At 41.1% G+C, this 27,847-nt stretch overlaps 1 protein-coding gene across 1 annotated transcript in view; it reads left to right on the top strand. All coding sequences in view use genetic code 11, as the record gives it.

Annotated features, from left to right (window-relative positions):
* The window catches only part of EGR_09368 (polycystin 1-related protein), a gene marked incomplete at both ends in the record, with an annotated part of 34,314 nt that extends 7,380 nt beyond the window's left edge, over positions 1-26,934 (top strand). The window contains 18 exons of the mRNA XM_024498617.1: positions 30-181; positions 993-1,244; positions 1,280-1,370; positions 1,628-1,686; positions 1,919-2,155; positions 2,230-2,379; positions 2,458-2,669; positions 2,750-2,835; positions 2,902-3,218; positions 4,131-4,319; positions 13,901-14,372; positions 17,890-17,969; positions 25,204-25,298; positions 25,483-25,594; positions 26,104-26,217; positions 26,297-26,547; positions 26,633-26,822; positions 26,893-26,934. Coding sequence (XP_024346956.1) covers positions 30-181; positions 993-1,244; positions 1,280-1,370; positions 1,628-1,686; positions 1,919-2,155; positions 2,230-2,379; positions 2,458-2,669; positions 2,750-2,835; positions 2,902-3,218; positions 4,131-4,319; positions 13,901-14,372; positions 17,890-17,969; positions 25,204-25,298; positions 25,483-25,594; positions 26,104-26,217; positions 26,297-26,547; positions 26,633-26,822; positions 26,893-26,934 — 3,101 coding nt within the window. The remainder of the gene's footprint in view (positions 1-29; positions 182-992; positions 1,245-1,279; positions 1,371-1,627; positions 1,687-1,918; positions 2,156-2,229; positions 2,380-2,457; positions 2,670-2,749; positions 2,836-2,901; positions 3,219-4,130; positions 4,320-13,900; positions 14,373-17,889; positions 17,970-25,203; positions 25,299-25,482; positions 25,595-26,103; positions 26,218-26,296; positions 26,548-26,632; positions 26,823-26,892) is intronic.
* Between the last annotated feature and the right edge of the window lie 913 nt (positions 26,935-27,847).

Below are 27,847 nucleotides of genomic sequence, written 5' to 3'. Positions count from 1 at the left end.
CCGAGATTGATGTGAAAACGTTGCTCTAGCAAAAATGCATGAGGACCAGATAACTCTCGGCATCGCTGAAAATCCCTCGTTTTGTAGCATGTTACCTCTGGTTGAGGAAGACATTCGGATGTGCATTCGGAGTCTACCTAGTTCCAGTTTATACATCAACAAGTGTTCCCATGCTCTTAGGGTGAGTGATTTCAAAACTCAATGAACTGTTACATTCATCTACATATTCATTCATTTATCCATCCATCAATCCATCCTGACTCCACTTATTTACTGGTTCAACTACTCATTCACTCATTTGTTCGTTCTTCCATTCATTCCCGATTCACCCGTGCCTATCCACCTATCTCTCCACTCTGTACCTATCTATCCATCCATTATTCAGCCGCTCCGTCTATCTGCCCGTCAATTTATTGGTTATGGCTAATATTCTTCATGGACGCTTTACCACTTTTAGTTCACTAGGAGTACACCAGATGAAAGTGAAAAACAAATGAACGATATTTTAACCGGAAAAAATGATATTCTTGAAAAGGCAATCGGTTCTAAAGATGCAAACACCATTTCGGAAACCGTTCAGGCAATATGTGCGCAAATAAGAGGATTTATGAACTCAGATCTCCCTCCGAGTAGGCCCGGTTTTTATCAAATGCTCACTTCTTTCAAAGAGCTCTGCCAATAGATCTAACAAATTTGCTTCTTCACCGCTTTAGGTCTACCAGCTGCTACAGACCAGAAACGAAACAGGATAGCTCAGGTTCGTCTTTGTGTTTTACATCCCAAAATACCTGCACAAATATGCCCAATTCTCACTCTATTGCGCCATTCCATTTCACACGCCACAAAACAATCATCTTGAGGCAATTGACGATTCAGTATTTGTAGTTATCCGAATGAAATTAAACCCAAGCATGTCCATCTAAGTGCATACTCAAGTAACTATGGTGATTTCTTCCACTAAACTCTCAGTTAGATCGCACATAATTTCATAGTTGACAGAGAAGCTAGTTGGTGCTCTGGAAAGTGTCAGCCTGGCCAACTATGAAAACCTGCTTCCATTGTCCTCTGGTCTCGAAGCCATTGCCACCATTGCCACGGAAATTACCTTCACAACAATGAACCGCATCCAGTCGAAACTAGCCGAAGCAGCATATGTGTTGCCACAATTGCTGAGTGAATCTTCATTCAAGAGCGTCTATGAGCTGGCTCGCAGGTTCACCAAAACTGCTGTCTATCTTCTTGAGGTACGTTCTTAAACATGACTGACGCCTTATCCTAGGGAATGCGTTATCAACACGAGAATCCCACTCCCGCACTCAAAAGCATCCAGCAGCAAGAACTTGACTATGAAACTGACATTGATGCAGATCGTAAGTTAGTATCATCTGGAATATCCCCATTTTGGTCGCCCCAAACGTGTTTAAAAGTCGGTTAGCTCATCCAAATATCTAGTAACTCCTCGTTCGTCCCAGTGAATGTCACCCTGATGAGCGATGTCTAAAGTGGACAAGTTCGGGCCACATTAGCTCGGTCATTAGCAAAGGGGTGCAGTACGGCATACAGAACCATCATTTTTACATCGATTGCTAAATTTGTGACGTCTAATTCCAGTCTCTGTCAATTTTAGCAATAGACTCCTTGGACACATTGATTTTGAATAACCTGCGGGGAGCCCAAATACTATCTGTGAGCAATTTTTGTCTAAATTTGACAGGTCTTAACCGGGCATGTTGAAAGCTAAGTTTAGAGTGACATTTTGCATCTGAATTCATTCAGTCACTCCCAATTTAATCCCAATTTTTCACTCATTCATCCCTTTTACTCCTTCACTACACGCATTCTCCCATTCTTATGCCAAGGGGAACTATTTGTGAGCGTTGTAAATGCCCTAATGGGACATTTTTTTACTGTTTACCAGGCAAAAGCAATGACTGGGGTGCTGGCAAAAATCGATGCCTTGTTAGCATCCAGTTTCCATGAAGTTCTTGTTCCCGGAGGCTCTATGTTCCAAGAGATCTTCAGTACTCATAATTCCGTTCGCTTCTGTCGTGTCATGACAAGGGATCTCTCCAATGACCACGTGGCTTGTGGCGAAAGTAAAATCGGCATTCCAAATGTCACGGACCTACTGAATTATGAGGATATTGTCGTACGAGTAGGTACTACCCAACATCCTACCTTGCACATCCGATGTGCATACTTAACCTGATGCATTATCCACCGATTTAGACGAGTAGCTTTACTGACAACATCTATGATTTTTTCAACCGCGGTCAGGACAATCCAGGATCAAATCTCGTCTCTTTAACATTCTACGCTGAGGGAGCAGCACTCAATTTATCTGACACCAAATTCCCGTTTCGTTTTACCCTCAGAAAGGTTAACTCTCAGGCCACTGTTTTAGAATACAGCGATACTTTCAAATGACCGCGTTAATGATCGTGCTTTTCTGCATAGGACACAAATGCAAGCGGCTGCACAAACAGTGATTTGGAGTTTGAGGAGCAGGAAGTACAACTACCAGAGCCCGTTGTGGCAGTAGATGGAACATTGGTTTATCAACTGCTCATCATGCACAGGTTTGAGGTTGATCAAGAGGAAGCTAACTTCGTCTTTCAACTTCATCCCAGTGAAACAGCAACCTGTCCCCAATACTTGGTGGTTGCAAGGTGATTCGCTTTGTTTACTCAACTAGCAAACGCTATTTTAATGCTTACACTGCAAAATGCCATTATTTAATGGCTCTTAGGTACACTATTCCACCAAATTTGCAAGTCGTGGACGATTATGGCTCGTTCTACTGGGCCATGCTTCCGTCCTCCACCTTGGCTTGTAGTAAGTTGTCGTTTTTTCCAAGTGCTGATTAAAGCATGCATTAATCCACCCTGCCTTTTCGAATAGAAAATGTGTCCACATCTGGCAAAATGCAACAGATCTACTCCCTGTACATCTACCCAGACGTCTTAAGTAAACTTAAAAACGAGGCGGTTGCGCGGACAAGGCATTTGAAAATACGAACAGAGGAGTTGAAACACTTCTACATTGGCTATCGCCAGCTCTCAGCAAGTGAATTGAATTGCTACGACGAGAGAAATCCACCCCCCGTGCCATATCTCTTTAGGGGTCGGATTAACACGACTGCTTATGTGTCAGCCTCTATGCCTTCGTGTCTTCATATCACGCCCGGTGAGGATGCATGGCGTAGGAGTGGATGTAAGGTGGGCTTATTCTGCATGTAAATCGCCTAAAATTGCTCGCTTTCTTTTAAATATCTTGATTATGCTTAAGACTGGCAATTTTAAAGTGTCCAAACTGACCTATCTATTACTTTTATCCTCCACCACGTCTTCAAGATTAAAACAAAGTATAAGAGCACACCAATGATGCAACACATGAAATTTGGCTCAAAAACACTCCTTTGCAACTGTGCGACATTCAAGTCTTTTGTGGTAGTAAAAAGCACAAAGTGGTTGTAGTGCTCAATTTGCACCATCTTTCCACAATCGTCATTGTTTGTGACTGATGGTGTTCATCCTCGCTACGATATAAACAACCTCTTGCGCAACTTCGTCATACCATGGATCATGTGCCGACCAGGCCTGCAGAATCAGACTTTCTACGAGCTGGTAGAGTGTTCGCAGGAATGACCACTGAGGCTACGCATGATTACTCAACCGCAACCGAGTACCTAGTCCTCAAACATATTTAAATGTGTGACAGTCTGTGTATCCACGACGGTGATGGCTGAAATAGCCTCTTACTGATCCAGTGAGCATGCAATCACAGTACAAACTGTGCTTGAAGTCGCCTGTAAACACGGGCATTCCGGGATAGATTGCTAGGTCTTTGTTTGCGAGAAACTTTGTGCATTGGCACGGGGTATCTCATATACACGCATGCAGCACCATAGTTCCCCATCATCGTCCTTAAAGGTGTTAGAACAGAATTGAGCAACAACAAGTGTAACACAAGTGACCACAATCAGCTCCCAATACCGCACGTCATAGCAGTGTCACGTTAACATAGCTGATGAGTTTTATTTGAAATTGAGGCTTGGCTTTAAATTTAATACCAATTTATTCGGGAACTTGAATCGCGAAGTAATTTTTTCTGCCTTTCATGCAACAAAGGCGGTATCATCTCCCAACTCGGATGAGGTTCTTTGTGAGTGCACACATCTGACTACCTTCGCGGTGGGAATTTCCCCCATGTTTGAATCAGCTCAATTCAAGTACATTCTTCAAGGGGAACACTCGATGCGTATCTCCATTCCTGTATACGTGGTCATCGTTGCGATTGTATCATCAACCCTTCTGATGGTATTTGTGTCAAGGAAACACGAACGATGCCAAGTGAGGAAATTTGACATCAATTCAGGAGTTGACAATTGCTATGGTGGGTAGCATTTCTTAAATTTCAGACAAAGAAGCTGTGGAGAGGCCCTTTATTAGCTTCAATATCTGTCATTGTTTCTCGCCCTTTGTCCCCCTCTGCAATCAAATTTCTTCTCTTCATTCAAGTAGTTCTGTTAATTGCACCCATCGTCTCGATTCAAATTAGTAACTTATCATCAGCTTTTCCACTTAGGTGGGGGGAGGGCATTTTTGAAAGTTGAAGGAGGGGACAAGCTGTTTTGGAGACACACTCGCATTGGCATTGAGCTCCATTCCTAATTAACATGCTACATGCTCTTACTACTCTTGCTAACAGTGAATCTTCCATTTATGTTAGTGGTAGAAAATAGCTTGCAAGTAACGAACGATACAGTAACCTCTTATCATTCTCATTTGCTGATAAACCCCAATGAGTTTATAGCTAAAACAAATGCCCTAGAAAAATCTCATTGGTTAAGATATTATACCTGAGCTTGACTCACCACAACCCAAAAAGCAACTTAATTTTTACTTGGAATGAAGTATCACGACTGAATAGCGATGTATAGACATGTCTACCAATTACTCTCTTCCCACCTCTCCCTATCAGGAAGAACTATGTATTTCTATGTCAGGGAACACCGGTAGAAACATTCATAATACATTGACGGATGATACTTCCTCCCGTGACATTAGTGGTGCAGTCACCACAAATGCGAAGACAGATAGCTCAAGTGAGACGGATTGTCCCGTGAAATCCGTTCAGAGCCACAGCGATATAAACAGCTCTCCACTTACCGCAATAATAACATATTGATGACTGCGATGCAGCAAGATCCGAGAAGAGGACGTTGTCAACTGACTTTATCAGTTGCAATGGATCTGTTATGACTTGATTTTTAAAGCAACCGACAGTAATTAAGATGACATCTCTATACCGACCAAGAAACAACCTACATAATTCGATCTCTAATGTATTTAACAGGGATGATATGTTTTTCTGCATTTACTTCTGACTTGTTAGGTTAAATAACTTTGGTTACGAATGCTCTAGGAATGGTAGGCAATTGCCAGGTTAAAAATGATAGGTCCGTAGAGTTGATTCACCTTTTTCCCTAAAGTCATTGCTAAAAGGAAGTCCTCTATAACCATCGCCTTTGGAGCAGACAGAGCATAAGGTAATGCATTACTCTTTGGATGAGAGTGTGTATTTTCTGGACTACAAGAATTAAGATGATTGCAGTACTTGAACCACTGCGGAGGTGGCATTTGAACCTTCTAATGCAAAAACAAAACAATGCGATGCTGAACGTAATAAGAGGTGTGAATGAAAGCGTGTTTTTGTAAGAAGATGCAAGTGAGAAGGGAGAATGGAAAGGCTAGGGGAGGAATGTCCAATCACTTTCAGCTGCTGCCGCTGGTACGGACGCTACTAAAATTCTAATTGGAGAATGATGAGTAGGGGATGGTTGGGGGAAAAGGGAGTTTCCCTATTTGTTGGGTGTATGAGAGGCTTGGGGAAAGTAGAGTTGGAGTAGTAATGAAATATTTCTACCCATACACTGAAGAGAGTAATGGCTGTCGCACAAATAGGGAGGAGGGGTGGTGAAGTAAGCACATCAAAGCAGCAACAGAGGAGTGGCGGTGATACATAGGCTAAAAGAGAAAAGGAGATGTGTCAATGAATGCAAGGCAGGTGAGCAAATTGCTACCAGGCAGAGTCGGTCCGTGGGTTACCTGGATCCATTTACATCACACCACCTCATGAGTACTTTGTCTCTCAGACTTATCCGCTCATTCAATCGCTTTGGCCGCACTAATTAGCTATTTTGAGTAAGGACACCACCAACCACTGGGTTCCTCCTCAGGTGACTCCATATTTAGGAATCTCAGACATACCTACAGTAAGTTCTATAACAAATGAACAGAATCCTTCCCATTATTCGGATTGATCGAATCAGCCAAATTTCCACTTTGTGGTACGTTGGAAATAGTTAGAAAACCTATGTGCAACAAAAACAGAAAAGTGAACACTGAGAGCGGTGGAGACGACGCTCAAAGTAATACTTTTCTGACAGTCAACTCAAATACCCAATATCAAGTTTAATGGGATGACTGCAACTTGTAGCACTGAAAGCAAAACAAAAAAATGTAAGATAACTTGTTATTGCAATGATCCAGATTCGGTTAAGGCTTAAGAGCTTAGTTATGCTGAATTTCCGGGAAGAATTCAAATGCAAATCCTGTACTTTATTCAATGAAATGATATTTCAGCTGAACGAGGCTGCTAAGTGAAATAGTCGTAAATACTATACGTTCCTCATCCCCTACTTTAGCCATTATAACGTAGTCGGTGATTTAAAACACCTCCCCAATTAGCAGCACCGGTCATTGATTTCGGATGAAACAAAGAAAATATTTGGTTACCGACGCATCTTGCCAATAGTCACCGTATCCAGAGTTTGTCCCGTTTGGGAACTGTATGGGGTCAGGGTGGATTGTGCTGTCCTCATACTTCTGGCGTATGGATAATGGGCTACAACAACGCTATCAATGACCACCGGCCTTAAATTAAGGCCATGTGATGAAAGATAGGGCTAAATTAATGTCATGGGGATGGTATTTTGCGCCTGTTCCTTCTCGTCACTGGTCTAACTTCAATGCTGTCAAAGCATATATCTATCCGGGTTCCGTTGAGCTAGTAGAGAGGTGGAGAGGTATCGGGTGTTCACTTATTTTACAGCTCCATATACCTACTACGCACAATGATGCCACAAAGGTGTTGGATTAATTTTTTTCTACACTATATTTTGTTCAATTCATCTTTGTTCAAATCTGTTACATCTGCCACTAACAATGCTTAGCGAGGAGTCAAATGCCTAAGAAATTCGTTGGGTCATCTTTGTGAGAATGGTAAAACACGGAGTTGTAGTAGACACCTGTTCTTTGGTAAATTTATTCGTTCTCATCCGTGGTGATGTGCATGTACTGCTATGACGCTTATACAAAATGGCAAGGCTGTCCTCTATCCTCGTGAGTGATGAATATTTCATCCATGAACAAAACTGGACAATTTTGAAAGCGATACCTGCATGCGTAAATTTACACTAGTCCACACATCCCGTGAATGTCAGTAAGGCAAAATGCGGCGATACACAAAAACATCTCGCAGGTATCTTTCATTGCAGATTCTACTTGGAAGCTATGGGGAAGTATATAAGCGAAAGTATACCAAAAACCCATATTTTGCAATGCGGACATGTGATGAAGTGTCAGATCAGAAGATACCGTGACTACTGAAAAGCTCAACCACGTAGTCTCAATCGTTAGAAACCAATTCTTATTTCTGATTCGACTGAAAGGCATAAAACCACGTAAATTTTGCATGTGATTAGGCTTGACCGTTAGTTGAAATGGGATACATAGTCACACTTCCTCTCGTTTTGTAGTGACTCTGGCGTTACCAGTACCAGCGCTTTTAGCTCAGTCATCAAGGCGCGGAAGTTTATTTAGAAGGGGAATAAGTAAAGTCACAACCCATATGGCCCTTAGAATCTACTTCAATAACTATCGAGCAGTTGACCATACCAGTGTCACTAAATTAGAAACCTGGATAATGCTTGCGAATGCCAAAACTGTCAGTTTAGTTTCTGTTACTTAGCCACACTTTGTTAAGGGTAGACAGATCTTCTTGAGTAAAGTGGGTGAAGAGGAAACTTCTCTAGTCGGGTGAACCAGAATTCCATTTAAAGTAGACCACTATTTGGTGATGGCTTATACGTTGAGAGATAAACTTGTCTATGTCATCTAGCTGAAATGTGACTAAAGGAAATTATGCATTCTGACCAACTTGAGCGTAAATGTCGGTTAAACTAAGAGCTTTAAATGCTTGCTTTGATTGACTTTGAGAGGACAACAGGAAATTATCAGCAAACAATGCCCATCCACATTCGTAGACTTAACTATGCTGTTCGCATTATCGCTTTGGCACCCCTCTTTCTCAGGGAATTTTAGCTGAAAATAATTGGACTTCACTATCTTTTTAGACATTTACTGACGTAAAACACTCCAAAACAAGCAAATTTGCCTACTTACGCTTTGCCATAACGAGCACTTTTGGGCACAATGCCCACTAACTGGAACGGTTTCAAGTTCTTTTCAGGTGAGAGCCCTTGTTCGCAGCACTTTTTGTTCTAATAACAGCGCTTTTGTGCGCGCCTCACTCTACCATGAACGCTGCAATTTCATCTTCACCTCGCCTGCGGATTTCAAACAGCTTGCTTAGCAGAGAGAACATAGGCGAATATTCAGGGAAGTAGCATCCTTGATCCTCTCGTAATCAGCCGCAAATGCTGTCTGCCACCGCATTCAACACGAAACTCTGTGCTTTAATATACCTGTAAAATATGGGGGCATTCATGATCACTCGCACCGGAGTTTACACCATAGCTCAATAAATGATCATTCAGGACTTACTACTCATCGAATACTAACTTGCTGATATGAGAAATGACTTTAAGAGATGAGTTTATGCTACTCACTATCCTGCGAAGCAAGATCAGGGCATTCGGTTTAAAGTGTTCATCCATAGATTTTAATTTGTATGGCGATTTACGAGTAGACGGTGTAGCCTTTATTTACATATTTTTGTGTTTATCGCCCTTGATTCGTTTCTGTCCTTTCACCTTGAACACTAGTGAGATATTTTGTGGTGGAAGCACCATATGATGCCTACTTAAATTGACTGACCCTATTTTTTTAGCAATAAATGACAAGGACTATTCAATCAAGCATTTTAAGTTAGCGTAAAAAGTGGATGCCAATGCGCGAATTGGAAAGCCCACGCAGGTAGCTGTAGTTTATTCTGCGGAAACGCCCTTTTAAACTAAAAGGTTTTACAAACTTTGAAAGGAGGAGACGGTTGTCGCTACTGCAGAAAAAGCTAAAGCAGGCCCAGTCATTACGAAGATGAGAGTTGGGGCAACGAGAATACCTCTCAATGTCGTAAAGTGGCTAGTCTCGTAGGTAGTCGAAATAAAAGAAACATTTAATTACCGAAATGAGCATGCTAGTACCATAATTCGTGTTCTTCGGTAAAAACTTGCAAATAACCATTTTCATTTGTAAAAAACTACCAAAGTTTCACATTAACCGATGTAATTTGTGTCCATGTGCTTGAAATCTTTTAGTCGCAAGCTGACCGATCGGTCCAAAATCGTGAATGTGATAACGTTATTAATCTTACAGAGCTAGCCCTTCACGATCTTTTTATGAAACTATTTGAATTAAACCCCTTATTAAGCATCAGAATGTGGTATCTTCCACAGGTCCTTCGTGATGCATGGGTATGAAATTGAAGGGAGGTCAGGGCATTAAAAGTGTTGTTTTACTCATATTACCATATTTTTCTTCAATATTGTGCAGATTAAACCCTGCCAAACTGAATCAACGGGAATAGTGCTCTTCATGAATCCCCATTTAGCCGGATCACGAATGTTAACATTAAAGAATTTTCAAACTTCAAGCACCACCAGTTGCGCAAAGTCGAATCTATTATGATATTGCAATGTCTTTCTTAAGCAATTGTTCAAGTGCCAAAAGATTATTTCGTTAAATGTTAGTTTGCTGGTTGCAGAATTAAGTATTTATTAACACGCAAGGTCGAAGATGGCTAGAGCGCGTTCAACTTTCGTGTGTCGTTCGTTAGTGTATGTCTGTCCGTGACTGCCATAGGTGAGTTTATGTTATTAATAATAGTGATTGCTTCCTCTGTCCATAATATGCCCCAGTGCAGTTCATTTTCACCAAATTTTGGACACCAAAGATCAGTTCTGGCACATGTATTCTGAACTGAATGCTGTAGTTTGGACTTAGAAGTATTGCACTTGATTCTACAAGTAATTCAGTGTGGAGTGCATACTTCCATTTACGTACTTGATTTAGCATAGTAAGTGGGTGGTTCTTTCTCTTATGGCAATCTCACTGTATTTCCAGGCATTTTGGTGTGTAATTGGGCACCTTGTCTGCTATAATGTAACCTTGTGATTTAGTCCGTGTACAATTCGGTTGTCCCTGCAGTTCCGAAAGTTTATTGTTTTTTCCGTAAATAAAGTACATCTGTGATGATGTGAAAGCTCCTGTTCATAAGTAAAGAGACAACGACTTGCTATTATTAGTCGCATGTACGGCTGTTTTATACATGAAGACCCTGGTGTGCGTTATTTGGTCGTTCTAGCACCCCTTGACTCCCTCTTTACTTTTAGCTCTGCCACTTTGGTTCACGCTATCTGTGGTTTTCTTTTAATCGCCGCTGGGTGTGCTCAGAACATTGTGGCTATGACAAGGTACCCATATATCGCCAGGTCTGGTAGGGGCAACTCGTTTTCTTGATAGAACTTACATGCTAATAAACTGAAGATTTTCGATTGTCATTATTAAGCCTTAAGTGTGATCATGCAATTTCTGGTTATCTTGAGCTAGACATTGATCCGAACCAGGTAGTTAAACTAATCTCTTCTCACAGTCTTAATCTGCAGATTTTACAGCACATAAACGATTGTAGCTCCCCAAGTCATTCCTGAAGGCGAAAGAAGCCATAGTGCTTAAAGAGAAAATGTTTTGCTGGCGTGTGGTAGGGCTGAGAGGCTACTGGCTTGGCCTGGAGTCACTTGATTGTGCAAATTTTTCATATTTTAGCAACCTTAATGATATCCGTGACATATTTGCAAGCCGTATCCAACCGTCGCTTTAATAAATGAGTTTGGGTGTGTCAACAATGAACAAACAGTAAAAAGGACTAAAATTTAATTTCTTTAACAATGTTTTAACGACTTGTGAGTGCTTGTAATGCTTAAATAATCCATTCGCATGGAATTTTTCTGTCCGCTGTCGTTGTTATCGACATGAAGCAGGATTCTGTTACGAGTGGATTATTTATAGGTGTTTTGCAGGCTGTCATTTGTTGAGGATCGTCGCTACCCTATGGTGTTACGCGACTTTAGGTGGCCGAAAAATGTGCTTTGAATTCCTCGGTTCCCACCAGTCATCATTATTATATTTGGGTGATTGCCCATTTCAGGAAGTTGTATATTCTGCACTTGTCAGATAAATGGCAATGGCTTTAGTTTGGGGAGCAAAAAATATAACCTATAGGTCTGGTTTATGCAAATGAGTACTCATAAGTACATAATTTATCCGTGAGTTCCGTCATAGCCTTCCAGGTTTGATTTGAGATCGGGAGCCGGAGTGTGTGAACAGATGATAGGGCGGGTGGATATGGGAGGGAGTGAACTACGGCTGACACCATCTTTAATTCAGAAGGAGCGCTTGCCAAGGGTTATTTCCGTTTACATTGAGCGCGTAATGAATAATTTTTTCCTTAATGGATAACGCCATGGCTACGGATGAAAAGCGTCTCTGTTTGTAGATTTTCTCTCCGTGTGCTTCCGTTTAAAGTTTGCCAACCTTCTAACGAAACCTGCCGAAATAAATTCTTGAAATGCATGCTTGAATACTGCTTTTTGCTTCTTTATCTAGCCAAGTATCACTAGATTCAGAGTTAACTTCTGCTAGTTTGAGCATTTGTTGAAACTGGGTGGATTCTAACGAAGTTGTTGGAATATGAAAATCAGTTCAGCAGAATATACAACATTGTATAGATTTGGAATCGTGTTGGACATGAGTAGCGTAATAACATTTAGGACTAGTGCAAATCATAAGTAAGATTACGGGCAAGGTAAACATTGTTATTTATTTCGCGCCTCTTGAATCTATGCAGGTTTTCTATTAAAAACACCATTATATCCACTTGGCGTTGAATCAAAAGTTGTTTGGTGCATCGAAATCAAGTATCTACGGGGATGTTAGAGCCACGCCAATGACACGTCATGACGAAGACTTGGTGAGGTGTGTGAGATGCTCTCCCAGAGAGAAGGACTGAGCACTCATAACTGAGTCGTGTTTGTGTTGGCCCACTTTGAACAAGTCATTAAGCATCGTTAATTGCGTTCAAACGAATTTATAACATTCATCGTGCCCAAAGATGAAAATGAGTATTCGATGCGCTACCGCGGCTGAACTGACTTCAGAAGCAGTCTCATTGACATCAGTTACAATTTATCCCACATCATCTTATTCGTTATTACTGTGATGTTAATTGAGGACTTTATGGAGCGACGCACTTAGATTAGAGGGCTGGTTTTTTAAGCAAACTTGTAAGCACTTTGCACTTTGTGATTTATGGGACTAATAGGGCAAACTGGACGTGCATCAGGGAATAAAAAGGAGATAGGGACGTAGAAAAAAGACATCGGGGATGGAAGTTGGTTCAGTTCATTTGGTCTGAATTGGTCCTATCTCCATTGAGTCACTTCCGTTTAAGTAATGAAGTGGTTTCAGTCTAAGGCTATTGATGCAGATGAAGCGGATTTCGTTGACTTGGCTGGGTCTAAGAATCCGCTCTTATCAGTTATATAGTCATTTCTCTTTGGGGAATAACGGCGATGTTTAAATCTTGGAATTCTTTGAACATGTTTTACGATTTGAATTAGTGGACATCTGAGAGGTCCAAGTGAAGCATTAGTACGAAATGGCAAACGCCGCAATCTTTTTCATCGAATAATCAATTTTTCAGGGAAATATTAGAATTGCTTTTCATTTATGCTTTAAGTACATGGGAGTGCACATTAATCCAGTAAGTAAATTGGATAAAATATATGTAGTAATGAAAAGTAGAAGTATGAAACTGTTGTAATAAATTGGGCCAATATGAAACTGCCAATGTTATGCCACTTGAAGATATTTGGAGTAAATCATTTGCAATGATGTCTACTTGTCCGCTGCTTATTGTGTTCCATACCTACAACTGGAAGTGTATTGCTAAGTAAGCGCGAATCGACCCGCAACTGGAAGCCAGTTAAATTCTAGGCATGTTACCGCTTTGGCCCACAGAACCCACAAATTACTCACGTTTCTGCAGTTAGTGTAAGGATTCTCGTGGATTCTGCTCCTTGAAACAGTAGTACATCCCAGAAGTTTTAAAAAATTGTTTTACAGGGCAACGTTTCGGTCACTTGAATACTACATGGGTGGTAAATATAGGCCATCATTTTATGGAAAAGCGACAGATTGATCAGCAACAACCAGCTTAAATATGGTTCGCCATCACATCAAGTGGTTGTCTAGTACCAGTAAAAAAAGGCAAATGTATCGATGCCATTGTTGCTGCAAGTTTACATTCTGTATGGATGATTATGAGTTTTCATGTTTGGTTATTGCATTCTTTATGATTAACAAGGGAGAAGCAGGCGGACCTCGTTATTAGGGGATTTTCAAACTGGACGATACGGAAAGAACCGCTCAATTTGTGCTAGCAGCTCTCGATAATGGTAGGTTCTAGTAGCCTCCAATTGTTTCTCCTTGTTTTGTTTTTTCAGCATTTCTCGTTGTTAACTCGTTTATTTTTCTCCATCACCTTTCGTTCATTTAATTTACATTTCACGTAGGATCACACATTCTTTACAATTTAGGCAGAAAATAGCCCACAACGTAAGATCACCGATCTTTTACCTGAGTTGGCATTAAGAATATGCGAATTCCTTGATGCCCCAGATTTGGTGAGCCTCTGCATGAGCATTCCAAGTTGGAGGTGGATCCTTTCAACTTGGCCATTCTCCAATCATATCTGTCAACATATCAATAAATATACCTGGTTGGACAAGCGTCTCTGCCAGCTACTCTTCCCGCAACCCTCACCTACTTCTTTTCGAAACGCTCCTGAAGCCATTCGATATCAGAAGGAGCAAGTGGACACGTATCAACGTTTTGCATCCACGCCTGCTCAAGGCAAAGCCCCCAGAACTGCACATTTTCGTATTTTGCCAGATTTTGATGTGAATATTATGTCGGAGGATGAATTTACACTACGAATGGAAGCATTGCGGGATCCGTTTACCAATTACATTACAATGGTCAAGTATCGACGGCGCATGCGGATTGTTGGTATGCATGGATGTATCTTTACTAGTTGTTCCACAAAAGGAGGTACGAGTTATGTTTTAAGAGAGATCATATTTGTAGGCGAACGAGATGGACATAACTGCTGCGATTGCATAATCTATTTGGTGGATCCTTTGCGCTTCCTCAGGGATGATCTAACAGCCACCTTAGAATCTCTTGCGCCCCATAAAGTGTTAATTATTGCAGTCATTATCAATACGAGGAGAGATATGTCAAATGAGATGGATTGCCTTGCTGAATTCCTGCAGAGCTTTGGTGACTTCAACAGCTCTCCGCTGGCCTCTGTACCAGCGAATTGGCGACTGTGGTGCATTAAGCGTCATCAAGGGAACTTTGTCAACTGGTCTAATTTGTTGGAGTGGGGTTTTTACGATGTAATATGCAAAAAAATTCAGAGTGAGTGGGATGGCAATGCTATATCGTCCATTAGATAACGCACGTAATTGGATATTTTGTATACTTAACAGTGGTGCTGTGTTTGTCTTTATTTTTTATTTGCTTGGTTGGTTGGTCGTGGTAAAAGGGAGGACCTCTGCACTACAACCATTGCTTCCAGAACAGACGGAGATGCTAACGTATCATCCTTTGGACAAAATTCCTATTCTCTGGACTTTAGAATTTACGTAGTATTTAAGTGTTCTACTCTGGAAGTGAAAATAATCGTGAATCTCCACGGGAGGTGAGAAGGATTTGAATGTTGTTGAATTGCTTAGTTGACTTGATACGGGAAAGTATGAATACAAGGTAGCCCACACAACTATAACTAAGAACGGGCGATGGGTGTTTATGATGCAAAATCTGACTGAGAAGTGGAATTTGGACCTTAAATTCTTCTTGGTTAATTTTAGCATTTGAGAACAGGAACTGAAGTAGGAGATGCTGTCATTACAAATTCTTCACATCCTCTTGTGAAGACAAACTTATAAATCGTAGTTGCAATCGGAATTCAAAGAGCCTAATCGGGAAGCTATCTTGGAGTAGGGGTCGATCGCTTTTGACACTTATTCAGATCACGTCCATTGTACATTGATGATCCGAAGACCACCAGATGAGGATAGTGCCCGATTCACAGTATAGCGGTTTGAAGATGAGAGTAGAATGTCTTCACCACGTACCATTCGAAAATGTGAACTAGGGTAGGCATTAGGAATCCCAGTCCTCGATTGTCTATAGTGCTGAAGGGAAATGAGTGATCCTCTTACCCCATGGATATGTCAGCTCCGCTTCAATTGCAAAGAAACCACTTTTCCTTATTCGCCTCTATTTTGCATTGTTAGCACCAGCAAGACTACAAATCAGGGAGTCGAAATAAAAGCCAAAGGAAGGCTCGTCATGCTTGCCCGAACGCAGCAATTCACTATGTGGAAAAAAGTGGTACCCTTCTTCTCCACTTTGTTGTTAAGGCAAGATTATTTTTGAAGCAATTGGTTTAGGGATTACGCTTGCTGCATAAAGCTGTCCAACCTTGAACAGAACTTTTGTTGTCTTTCTGATGAGGCTGACCTAAGACAAAGAGAAGTTGCTGAGGCGTGATAAACATCTGGTTTATGCACATAAGCACATGCTACAATGAGGCCAGCTGTGTCTGAGATATTGCTAACTTTCAAATCGCCACCAAGGAGGGTTGTTCCTTTGATTACCAGGGTTCATTCGCGCAACACCACCTTGTGTTTTTGTCGCTCATCCTTGTCTGGTTATTCAATAGTCTCAGTGGCAATGATTAGCTTTCCTGAGTGGGGATACTTCCAACGCAAATGTGTATCCGTGGTACAGGTGGTCGGACCAACGGTCCGTGTCACTTGGTTTTTTTGCAAAATATGTAATAAAAATTTTCCAGCTGAACTTTTCAGGAGGCTCTTATGTTTGTCATCACAGCTATAACTGAAAGTAAGTACTACTACCTGTACGAGCATAAATCCGTAAATAATTTTCGCAAATGCTTCTTTGTAAAGGCTTTAAATTTCCATTTCCATTAGAATAATAATATCCGTACCTCTGAACTATGCAAGAGAAAAAATTCAGTAATGGCTTACCTGCCCGGAAATTGCATCGGCGACATTAAAGAGGCACTTTGTCCCTTTTCCTGATGTGACAATTTAGAAAATCGTTTGATTTGATGTCTTGTGGATTGGTTTAAGTAATTAATGAAGACCGGGTTTAAGGCAGCCCAAATTTTATTCAATAAACCGGTGGATATGACGGCATCTTACAGTAAGCCAGGCCATCATATCTTACAGACAGCTCCAGTCTTTGCATTTCACACTCCATGTATGGCACTGGGTGACATCCATTGATCAGAGGAGCTGTGGTATTTTAAATAATGTAGGTATGCTAGAGTTAAGGCACAATGAATTAACTTCTATAACCACCTACGCTGAACAAAGTAACTTGAGAAGCCATAACTCCTTGGAGGACATAAAATGTAATGCACTGCTAAATATATCAGTTTTAATAAAATAATTTCAAGCCTCTGTGGGATTCCCCTAACTGCTGCAACCAAGCGAAATTGCCTTTACAGAAAAATGCCAATCATGCCGACAAGAATTTGTTGGAGCCCACGCAGCGAAGACGGAATAATAGACCAACAGTATTGCATATAAAATACATTTTGGATCACCGAGGGGGAGGTGTGTGCGTGTGCCAACTCAGCCGAGTAATTTAGATTGCTGATAGCTGCATTAATTTGGTTCCACTCATCCATGCGTTTAGAGGGTGCCTTAATAAATCCTGTTGAATTGTACCACTGGGTAGATCAACAAGTGGATAAATGAGTCTGAATGGATGGTAGGCGTCAGTTAAAATGCAGCATCAGTATTTTTCCAAAATATGGACAGACAACAGGCATTTTTGGGCATCTTCCAGAAGAGGTGGGATGAGGAATAGCCTCTCCGAAAAATCTACGTATTGTCAGAAAGTGGCCATTAATAAACTACAGACTGGACAAGATTCTGCCATTTCCATTACCATTTTTGTAGAAGAAACAATAAGTACGCAACTACGCATGGACAACGAGATTTTTTCAAGGTTTTTAGTCAAAACACAAAAACAATGCCCCGAAAACGCGCATGATTAATACTTACAGCAGTCTTGTCATCATTTGTAAGAGATAATTTTGCAGGTTCGATTTACCATCACAACTTAATGCTGTCCATTTTACACCATCGGCCAGTCCCACTAAGCCTATAGAATTGATGCACCTTGTCTCCATGATGTTGAATGCCGAAAAAGTAGACGTCAAGGCCATTTGAAGTGGAATTTTTAAATTTCACTTCACGCCAGTAAAGCGTCGATAGATGACATGAGACAGCTGATAAGTCTAACGTGCAAACTTCCGCGCATTAACAACTTGGCTGGTATTAACGGAACTGAGCCAATCGCGCTCTTTAATGTAGCCTTGCCACACATAAATCGCAATGCAATCTATTTTGCCCTCGTTTGCTAATGCATATCCTAACTCCACCGCCTTGTCTGCCATGGTCAGTGTTTGACTTAACTTCAGAGTGCTTGAATCAGGTTTCCAAGCCATCAAGCACAGTGAGCTGCTACTGGTTCAATGAATCTATCGCCTTCTCCCTCTCGGTAAGCTGTTGACGGCTAAGCAATCAAGGTCAGTGGTAGATTTGAATACACTGAGCCACGGCCCAACGCATTTAATGACATGGCAAGTGGAATAGGCTCACTCATTGTCACCCACACTTAGGTGCAATTCAATCGTATTGCAAAGGCCATTGGTTAGTTTCAAAATTGATTCGCTAATCTGTATTCAAGCAGCCTCAAACTTGCAACAGGTCATAAACTGATCCAAAGAAATTAATTTCTGCTGGTTGCTTTCACGCTATAGTTGGTATGATATGATTAAAAACCTGTAATTTAATGGACAAACTAGATGAAGTTATAAATGACTCAAGATAGTGTGGAATGGAAGAAGACTGTAAATAATTGGTGAAATAATTGGAATGAGATAACGACAAAGTGGATTCGGCGGAAGTGAAGGCCAGGCATGTCAAGGAGTTCGCGCTGCGTTTAATATACTTCTTGCAAAAATGCAGAGCTTCGATAGTTTGCCTAAATCTGCGTTAGATTGGGTGGACAATTAAGCCTTCGCAGATTGCACCCCTACTCTGCAGTATGGCCTCCTGGCCGTGCCATTAACCTCCCAACCCTTCTATAGATTGGCATTACATTTTTTACCACATTAATATAACTTCTTGTGAATTTAATGCGCACTTTGAGTGTGGCATATGTACTTCTCCTTATTAATTTTGAAAGAAATAGCAGGCATTGAATTCGTTTGCAAGATAACTTAAAAGCCACAGCTCTTACAAAGACAGCTAAGGGTAAGCGGATGAGGTAAAATACCTTAAGCGAGAGCTGATGAATAAAGCAGAAGTATTTCAGATATTTGCGGTCATCATTCACTTAAGCAAAGATAAAACAGTGCAAGTTATTCGTTTAGTCAATTCTTCTTCGCATTGAGTATTAAAGCATTCTTTTTAATGTAAATCATTTTTGTCATTTTCAACCTACAAATTGATACTTGGGAATAAGGAGATTCCCACTGAAGACAGATAATTGGCGTGGAAAATATAAAATAGCTGCGGAATGTCTGTAATTTGAAGATTGCTTAATTAAAATCCCCATTTTATAGAATCGTTATCCTTGAGAGCGATTTAAAAGTGACGCCGATTAATGGGAGACCAATGCAAAAATTACCTTTACTTTTGTTTAACAGTGATTGGGTAGAAATCTACTAGACTTAATCAAAATCCCCATCCTCGTCGATCCGCGAACCCTGATTTTCATATCATTTCTCACTTAGCAGTTTCTCATGTTAACCTGCTTAAAAACGCAAATACATACCTATTTATCTTCATATGTTACTTCAACATTAGCGGAGGTAATGGTCAGTGATGAGTTGCTCATAGTCGAATAGATCTGTTTGTTTTTTATTGGTGAACAACTTCTGCATGTAGTTAAAATTTTCAAATGTTTTGGCTTAATTTATGTTCCATCTGTCACATTGCAAGGTTAACGTCAATAATTTGTGTCACGCTGAACTGCGGCCAGTTTAGGACATTTTACCTTTGGCTCATTCTAAGCTTAAAACTATTGAGCTGGTTGATTATACCTTGCAAGCAGTTCATTTATTATTATTTGGGTGTTTGCATGTAGAAAATGAGTACGTAACTTTTATCACACTGTATAAGTGCGTATGCACAGTAGTCGGTTGCCTACACAATTACACCATTCGATAAGCGATGCCAGCATAATCAGAGATGCTAATTCTGCTGAGGAGAAGGCGGTTTTACCAAGGTAAGCGTTATTAATGTGCCTTTAGATCATATAAATCGGACACTAACGAAAGGTAAGAGCGTACTTATTATCTTAATATAGGGCCAATGGGCGACTTATGAAAGGTCTAATGAACAATTTGTCACTTTGTACTTTTGTGGAAAAAGCCATGTTTTGTCATTTCAGTTATGTGTGAAATCAAAATACTGAGGTCAAACAAATCTTTTTGTGTCTTTAAGAAAAGGATTTGAGAGCAATCTTAAAGCTAAGTTTAATTCAACTTGGATGAACGTGGGATTGATGGGTGGGTGCGTTTGTGGAGCAGTGTGAAGTTAGGACCTAGGATCGGCCAAAATATAGCGTCAACAGAATAAAATAGAGCACTTCTGTTGGAACGAAACCATCGAGTCTGCCTTGAGAATGACTGAAAAATTGTTTGGTGTATTGGAAATGAGCATCAGTAAGAGTGTTGAAACCACACCAATGGCGCATCATGTTGAAGAATGCGTCTGTTTATAACCAGAGTAGGAATAGGTAAATCACCTCAACAAACTATGTAAACCACAAGCAAAAAATTAAAATGCTAAAATAAATGCCTTCTATTTTCGCCTTTTCATATTGCTCACGAGGAAATATCCTGCTCCACACCTGGCGTCTTGGTAACTTATAGTTAACCTGTTTCAGTAAAATTGGCAGGTTGATAACTTTTGCAAGCAAGCAATTTTGTGGACAAATAGATAGCCAAAATCACCGATAATTTTGTATCCAGACACTGTGACATCTGATAGGGCATCATCTTGGCCAATACAGTGGTTTAAGTCCAACCCGTTTCCTCAACGTTAAATCATACTGCTGGGAATTTCATTTCATTTTGCACCACCTCAGGCAACAAAGACCTGTGAGAAAGTGAGTAGCCGAAACATCATATCAAATGCAGACCAGACTTTTTTATTAAAAATGTTGACTTACTAAAGTTGCACGACCCAATCATGGCATTGCAATGTCTGCAAGTCTTTTAAATGTTGTAGGGGTCTTTTGTGACCATTACATGTTCATTTGGAATCCACATAGAAATTGTGCCAAGGCCCCCTCATGTTGAGGTATCAAATTTCCGGGACTTTGAATGACTTGTAGATCCTTATTTTAGGAGGTGGTTGAGTGTCAAGGGATAAGTGTTTAAAAGAGACTCATTTGATAATACCTGCCATGGGAAAGGTGGTTGTACATGCATTCCGCAAATTAAGGTCATCAAAAAAACGTCAATTTGTTAGAGTAGGAAATTCTACGTCACTTTAATGCTACTTCCTATTCATTGCCTCGAAGCAAAATTCTATCTGATATACAGAACTGGTCTGGTGCTGTTAAGTAGAACAGTCCCATTACACCTAAAATGATGGATTAAAGGAGTTTTTTATTAGGTGTATATTCAATCCAGAAAAAGTCATTAAATGACAACTTTGACCTCATTCCGATCTACTAGCACAACCAATATAAAAACTTCATGAAGTAGACACCGACATTAAAGGCACCCTACCTCAGCCTTTGCACAAATTTATTAAGTATTATCATGAGATAACAGACTTTATTCACTGTACCACTTTAGGCTGCCTTCAAGACGGCTATGCTCTCGTCTCGATATGGCGTCTAATGCTCAAAAGGCCAGGCAAGCATGGTGATAGGATAATCTCAAAGGTAGCTGCAAAAATATTCAATAGGTTATTTATTTAGCTAAGTCGAATAGCTAGCATCCTTGTTCGAGGCACTTGAGGACTACTGATTTGAATGTATCCAAATCCAGTCTATGGTACTGCTGGAAACGCTAGCCGAATTAGTGTTATCCGCAAACCATTGCATTCTGGGAACGAATTCTGGTGTTTTTTAAACTCATCAATAAATTTATTTACAAAAAGTTAATATAGCAAAACACTTCCTTAAAGCATATCATTTCGGTGTGAGATCGGAGTACGCCCCCCATCTGCCATTGCAATCTAAGTAGATGTAACTTCTCCTACAGAACTTCTCATGATCAACCGCAATGTACATTCAAAGAAGGGGGGAGTTAAGTTAATCTATCAAAATTGCTTAAATTGTTTGCTAAAGAAATAAGTCACTTACGTGAATACGACTGTTTAATTTTCTTCTTGCAATGTCTGAAATAAATGGGGGAGGAACAAATTACACACCACTTTTCTAATCATATTGAACAAAATATAGCCAAATATCAGCTATGTGGCGGACTAAAAGGGTTAACAGGATAAAATGAGATAAATGGGCATACCCATAAACACACGCACACACAGTGAAAGATGATGATTAAGGAAAATAGCATTCCTGCCCATTTCTATGCGAAATTAGGTATGCAGACTGCGTAGAAAGACAAAATATGGGCCTAGATACTTAAGCAGTTAAATAGTCCTCTCGACCTTGCAATAAAGTGGTGCGCTTATTGAAGCGGGGCCAAAGACTTCTTCCCTTTGAGTGAGTAGGCTGGTTCCAGGTAAACATTTTGGTCTCAAACATCTGCGAAACAGAACAAGGATGCTTACCAGTGCGGGTTCTCTTCCTGGTCAGGTCTTGGCGACAGGTAGGGGGGCAATCGGCCTAAACGCTGGAGCCTGAAAGCGGCTATGCGTTGTGATTCACAGAATACACAGCCCAGCTTAGCGTGCTCTTCCTTAAATGCGCGACTCTACCCCTATGCAAATCGTGTCGTTCACCGAGAAATTGGTGGTAGTGATTCAATCTCCACAGCGGATGTGAAGAATAGTAGCCGTTCTACAGAAAGGGAAGAAGGAGCTAATGAAATAGGGGAAAATGTTAAAAGAGGATATGCGTGCAGTGTTCGGATGTATTTTTGAAACATGAGGCAATAAGGTGGAATAAATTTGGGCTTCTAATTATCGTGCCTGATGGGCTATTCTCCTGATGTGTCTTGTTAATAAAGATATCATTTGAGACTATGATTGAGATGACGCAAGGGAGAGGAGATTCTATTAAAGGCGAACTGAAAGGTGAAAAGAATGTGAAGCAGAAGGCGATCCCAATCAGTTGACTTCATCTGTGCTTAAGTACTTCCCAGTTGCCGTATTATGTAGTTCGGCTTTTGAAGCACCTCTATTCCCTCCGTTTTAAGCTCAGAAATGGCTTGTCTTTGTGCTCCTCTCCGACTGGCCATAGTGCATCAGAGTCCATAACGTAGTTTGACATTAGCTTGAGTGCATATTTTTAGCTAAACTGGGTATTCACTAGGCGTTTATAGTCTTGATTTTTCTGGACCCAGCCACGGTGTTCAGACTGGAGCATTCCAATCCCTCTATGGATCAAAGGGAAATCTCTTCGTTTTGGTATACTTTACGACGTTTGCGGAAACGACTCAGTGAAGTACACTGATATAAAAAGGCAAGTAAAAAGAAGACTTCCTCCATTCTTTCGGTTGATTATCTAACCTTGATGTTACAGAAGAATCGCATCTACTGCGGACTGCTGAGGCCTAGGACCATGAAGGCAGCGTGCTCTTGTGCAAATATCTCCAATGTGGCGTGCTGCAAGAAGTCAGTTGATGATTGATGGGACGTGCAACTTCAGTTATTGTACCACTGCGATATCTTTTCAAAAATCCTTTTACTTCACGACTAAGCGCTACCTAATCCAAGGTCCTGGTAACAGCCTAATTGTTAAACAGCATCAAAGTATGAGCACAATAGAACGAGGGAACAGAGAGGAAATTCCGCGACCACCCTTGTAGAGGGATGCTCCTACAAGCAGTAATTTGTAGATGAGATGAAGTTGGTGAAGTGGATACCCGTCTACAACTTCTGTTCACAGAGGAGATTAAATGTCTTCTGGCCTTCATGAAAACGTGGTCATACTGACATTTGCTTGAGAATGGTTTCTAAACTCCTACCAGGTTTTGATGCCCGAAGGAGTCAGGAGGAGGGCGGATGGGAACAGAGTAATTCTGTGCCGCATTTGGATGCTTATTTAACTGCACTTATAAGCAAACAGGCTCACTCATCAAACTTCGCTACTTGCACAGCCAGTTCAATTGCCAAACCTTTCGCTTACAAGTAGTTCATATCTTGCTATACTGATATGGACTTCATTAAAATTTTACCTCACATGTTGCATATAATTGCAAATTTAGTATTGCGCCTTATCGCCGCTTTAGAGAATAAGAATTAAGAGTGGAGAATGGGAAAGTGGCAGAAGAAATTTTGTTAGCGTATATATGAACACCAGAACTATCATCAGAATGAACGAAACAATTTTCGCTGAGGTATAACTTTTTTTCTAAAACTACTGAAGGCAAATCCTTGAAATGAAGACAAATTTCTGTGGATCAAGGATTAGTCGAATTTACAACAAAAATAAGAAGACTAACTGATTGAACTCGATAGTAAATTCACCCACTATCGCTTCCTCCATGTCCGTAAGTCATGGCTTATTGTAGGAGGCATGATTTGGAAAGAGAGAGTGAAGCAAAATGCAGGCCTGTGCAAGCCGATTGTAGGCAAAACTCAAATCTTAGCTGGGTGGAGATTAAAAGTAAAAATTCAGCAGACATTATTGTGCGATAAATAAGCGAAGTGATTTCTTAATTGTAAGGTCTTCAGTGATATTGCACAAGAGGTTGAGAGTTGAAATTCACAAAGTCAATAAGTGAAATGAGAAATCATAAAGTGGGTTTGGAGAATACGCTATTAGAGGGTGTTTAATTGGTTGTCAGTGTGGCCTACTAAACATTCAGTGACGTTTCAGTAGGTCGAAGAAGTGCCAATAGTGCAAGGCAAGACTGAAAGGTGACTAGCCAGACCCGACAATCCACCTTATCACTTCTCTCGTCGAGACCACATGTAAAGTACGTTAATGCCCATGTTGGACACGGCAATCCACATGAAATTGAGTGTTTAAAACATAACTTTAGTGGTGGCCTCCACCGACGTCAAACCCCCCAGACAGGTACTTGAATATTCGCATTTACGTTTTATATTGGTTGGAAATTGTGACTTGTCTTTCATATTGTACCCGACTACTATTAGCCCGTTATTTATCGAACAAGCAACGATATCTCCAGACAAGCTCAGCGTTAATTGATGCACCTGTCTACAGTCTGCATTGAATTCTACCTCAAACAGGCAGAAAAACGAGGGGGAAAGTGGTCGTATTTCATTCTTTTTATATACGGAGTAACTAGCAACAACAAAGTTTATTCAAATGGTCATCTGGCAAATAAAGCCATTTTAGAAGTTCGACCCATTTTTACAGTCATTAAAATTGATTTCAAGTGAAATAGATAAAAGATGAAAGGGCTTTACTCGGAAAGAAAAAGTAGTGCGCTTGCTGAAGAAAGATCAAAATAAAAGTGAGCCATTTCTGCACCTAGCTTTCCTCTCCGCTTACCGTTGCTTTGCATTCTTACAGGAGTCCTGAACAGATGAGGCATCTGAGCAACTGGACTTGCTGATTAATACCAAAGTGACTTCCTCCTTCTCCTCCTCCCATTCGTCTTCACACCGACTAGTGGTCCGCCTCCACGGCTCTTACGCAGCATCAGCACCAGTACAAGCCAATCATGAATGTTCAGAAAGTAGCGTTTCAGTTCCGTGGCACAGCCTGGTGAGAAATGTCCAACACCACACCTATAGTGATCCTACTCCCCTGTCAAATGATTAGGAATGGTTATTAGATAGATAGATAGAAAAAGGATTGATCCACCACCCACCACCCATTTTGTGTTATCGCTCATCCACTTACATGAGTGTCAAACAGACATGTCGTTCGTCTCTCTCTCTTTTTCAAGCGCCTCAGCACCTATCGGTAGTGCAATTGTGGTGAGGCAACAATTCAAACAGTGGATTGCAGTTGGAGCGGAGATTATCCCTGGCAGTATCGACACACCCGTTCACGTGCCAGTAACCTTTCGTACATGAGGTCAAGCATTGATGACTCACTCCCACACACAGGCGAGCTTAGCGTATGCTCATTCATTACTTCATAATGACAGCTAGCAGACGTGCCGCCCGTCCGCTATCCATCCTGCCTAGCTGTAAAGAAGACACACAAAGGATGCTTATAAACAACCAGTGCTAAGAGTATCTTTCAACGTGCAAATGCATCTGATGACCAAGACGAGACAGTAGGTTGCATTAATTCAGCTGATGTCATCTGCAGACGAAGAGCACTTGATCAGTCCTCATAGACGAATGGTGCAGATCGGCCTGTTTAGTCATCAGTTCCTATAAGTGAACTAAATTTAAAACGGCATGGCATATGCCAAACGATATCCAACCATTTTTCTCATCTTTCCAAAAAAAACGTCCAAAAGGAGGGTAAGGCAACGTCTCATGTGTTGCATATAAAATTAACAGGCCACACATTGATACCACTCAATTCTATGTGCTCTCTTTTTACTTCTTCATAGACTCTCCTGAGCAGTACCACTGATTCCCATTATTGGGCAAATCAAACAACGGTAATGGGCACAGTCCAGGTCTATTTCCTTCCTACACCACTCAAATCAGAGACCCTAACTATGGTGGAGGCAACATGACAAGTGCTCACAATCCAGGCTACAGTATTGACAGCGTTGCCTTTAAGTATCTTCCCTATGGAAGTGGTCCATACTTGCTGCGACTCCAAAACGAGGTAGTTGCAAACCTCCTCTGCTCACTTCGATGGGAAATATAAAACACTCGTCGGATTTTGAGATTCCTTATTCCTCGCTTCTCTTCATTCCTGAAGGGAATGCAAACTCGTCGCCAGAGGGATCGAACAAGTCTGTCGAGGTCATGGGATGTATGGGTAGGTCTGTGAGCACTTCCACTAATCTTCTCGATCCTCTTGTTTCATCGACTCCCGATCTCGTGTTCGATCCCTACGAATTTCCTCAATTTTCAATTGCGCAAAACAAAGGCAAGGCCCAAGCATACAGGCAGCTCTCAATATGGCAGTCAAGTTATAGTTACTGTGAAAGGAGTTGGTAACAGTGGAACAGCCTCTTCAATCAACGGCGGTGGTGGTAGCAGTGCTTCTAACCGCACCTCAAGTTCCGACAAGCAGACAACCCCAAGGTTCTCAATGGACGAGAATTTTTCCGCTCTAGCGATTGCTCAGAAGTCCACAACTCCCGTTGCTATCAACGTGACTTAACGTGTCGCCGATGCTAATGCTGCGACTTCTTCCCCTTCCTCTTTCACCAATCCCATCACAGCCTCCACCACCACCTCCTCCACCTGTAACCTTCCCAGCTTGATTTTATCCAGTCAATCAACCAATACTGCATCAGCCGAGGCCCCTTCAAGAGTCAAGAGACTAATCGAATGAGCGGTTTACAGACCGGTAGTGCTTCCTCCGGAGAAGCGAATTCGTGTGGCTCTCTGCAACCCCTCAACAACAATTAGATCAACGGCATTCCTCATTGCATAATAAATAACCAGTTTGGAATGCCTGGCCTGCTTAAGCTCATGGAAATCAAGTCTCCTCTAGCGATCTTTGCTCGTGGAATAGACCAAAGCAAGACAGACTGCAGAAACTGGCCTCCACCTCAGTTGGTCTTCAAGCTTTACTTTCCTCTTCCAGTCGTTATTTGTTACATGTGTGCATTTGTTCATAAGAATGCTTCCATTTATTAGGCAGGAGAAAATCTCTCAACTGAATAAAGGTTGTCATGTGGGTCATGGTTTCCTAACATTGACATCCTCTTCCTTATTACTCGGCATTCCCCTTTGGTAGCACTTCTAGTGGAGATGCTTCGCGGTGCATACAATTTTTAGGACCCCATTTGTGTTTTCAGTAAATTACACAGTATTTTCACCTCGCCTTTGGCTGACCAATACACGTTGCTAGCACATAACACGGACTACCAAGTACCTACGGAGAACCGATTCCGTCATCGAATTGCAGGTCTACTTCCCGCTGGTCCTTTATTGGAAATACTCATCCATGAAATTCTCTTCTGGCTATTCTACAACTGCTTTTATGAGGGGGTTCAACTGGTTGCCGCCAAGGAACTGTCAGTCCCATCCTCTCATTCTTGTCTACTTCGCATGCATCATAGGCATGTTACACCCTCATTTTCCTCAAAATTGCTTTAAAAGATGGAATCTGGTAGGGATAAAGAAAGGGAACTAAGCTGTTCTAGGCAATTTCTGACTACAGATACCATC

The sequence above is a fragment of the Echinococcus granulosus genome (genome assembly GCF_000524195.1).
Source record: "Echinococcus granulosus chromosome Unknown EG_S00145, whole genome shotgun sequence".
Lineage (NCBI taxonomy): Eukaryota > Metazoa > Platyhelminthes > Cestoda > Cyclophyllidea > Taeniidae > Echinococcus > Echinococcus granulosus.
Note: the sequence above shows the minus strand (reverse complement) of the source record. Positions and strands in the feature narration are given on the sequence as shown.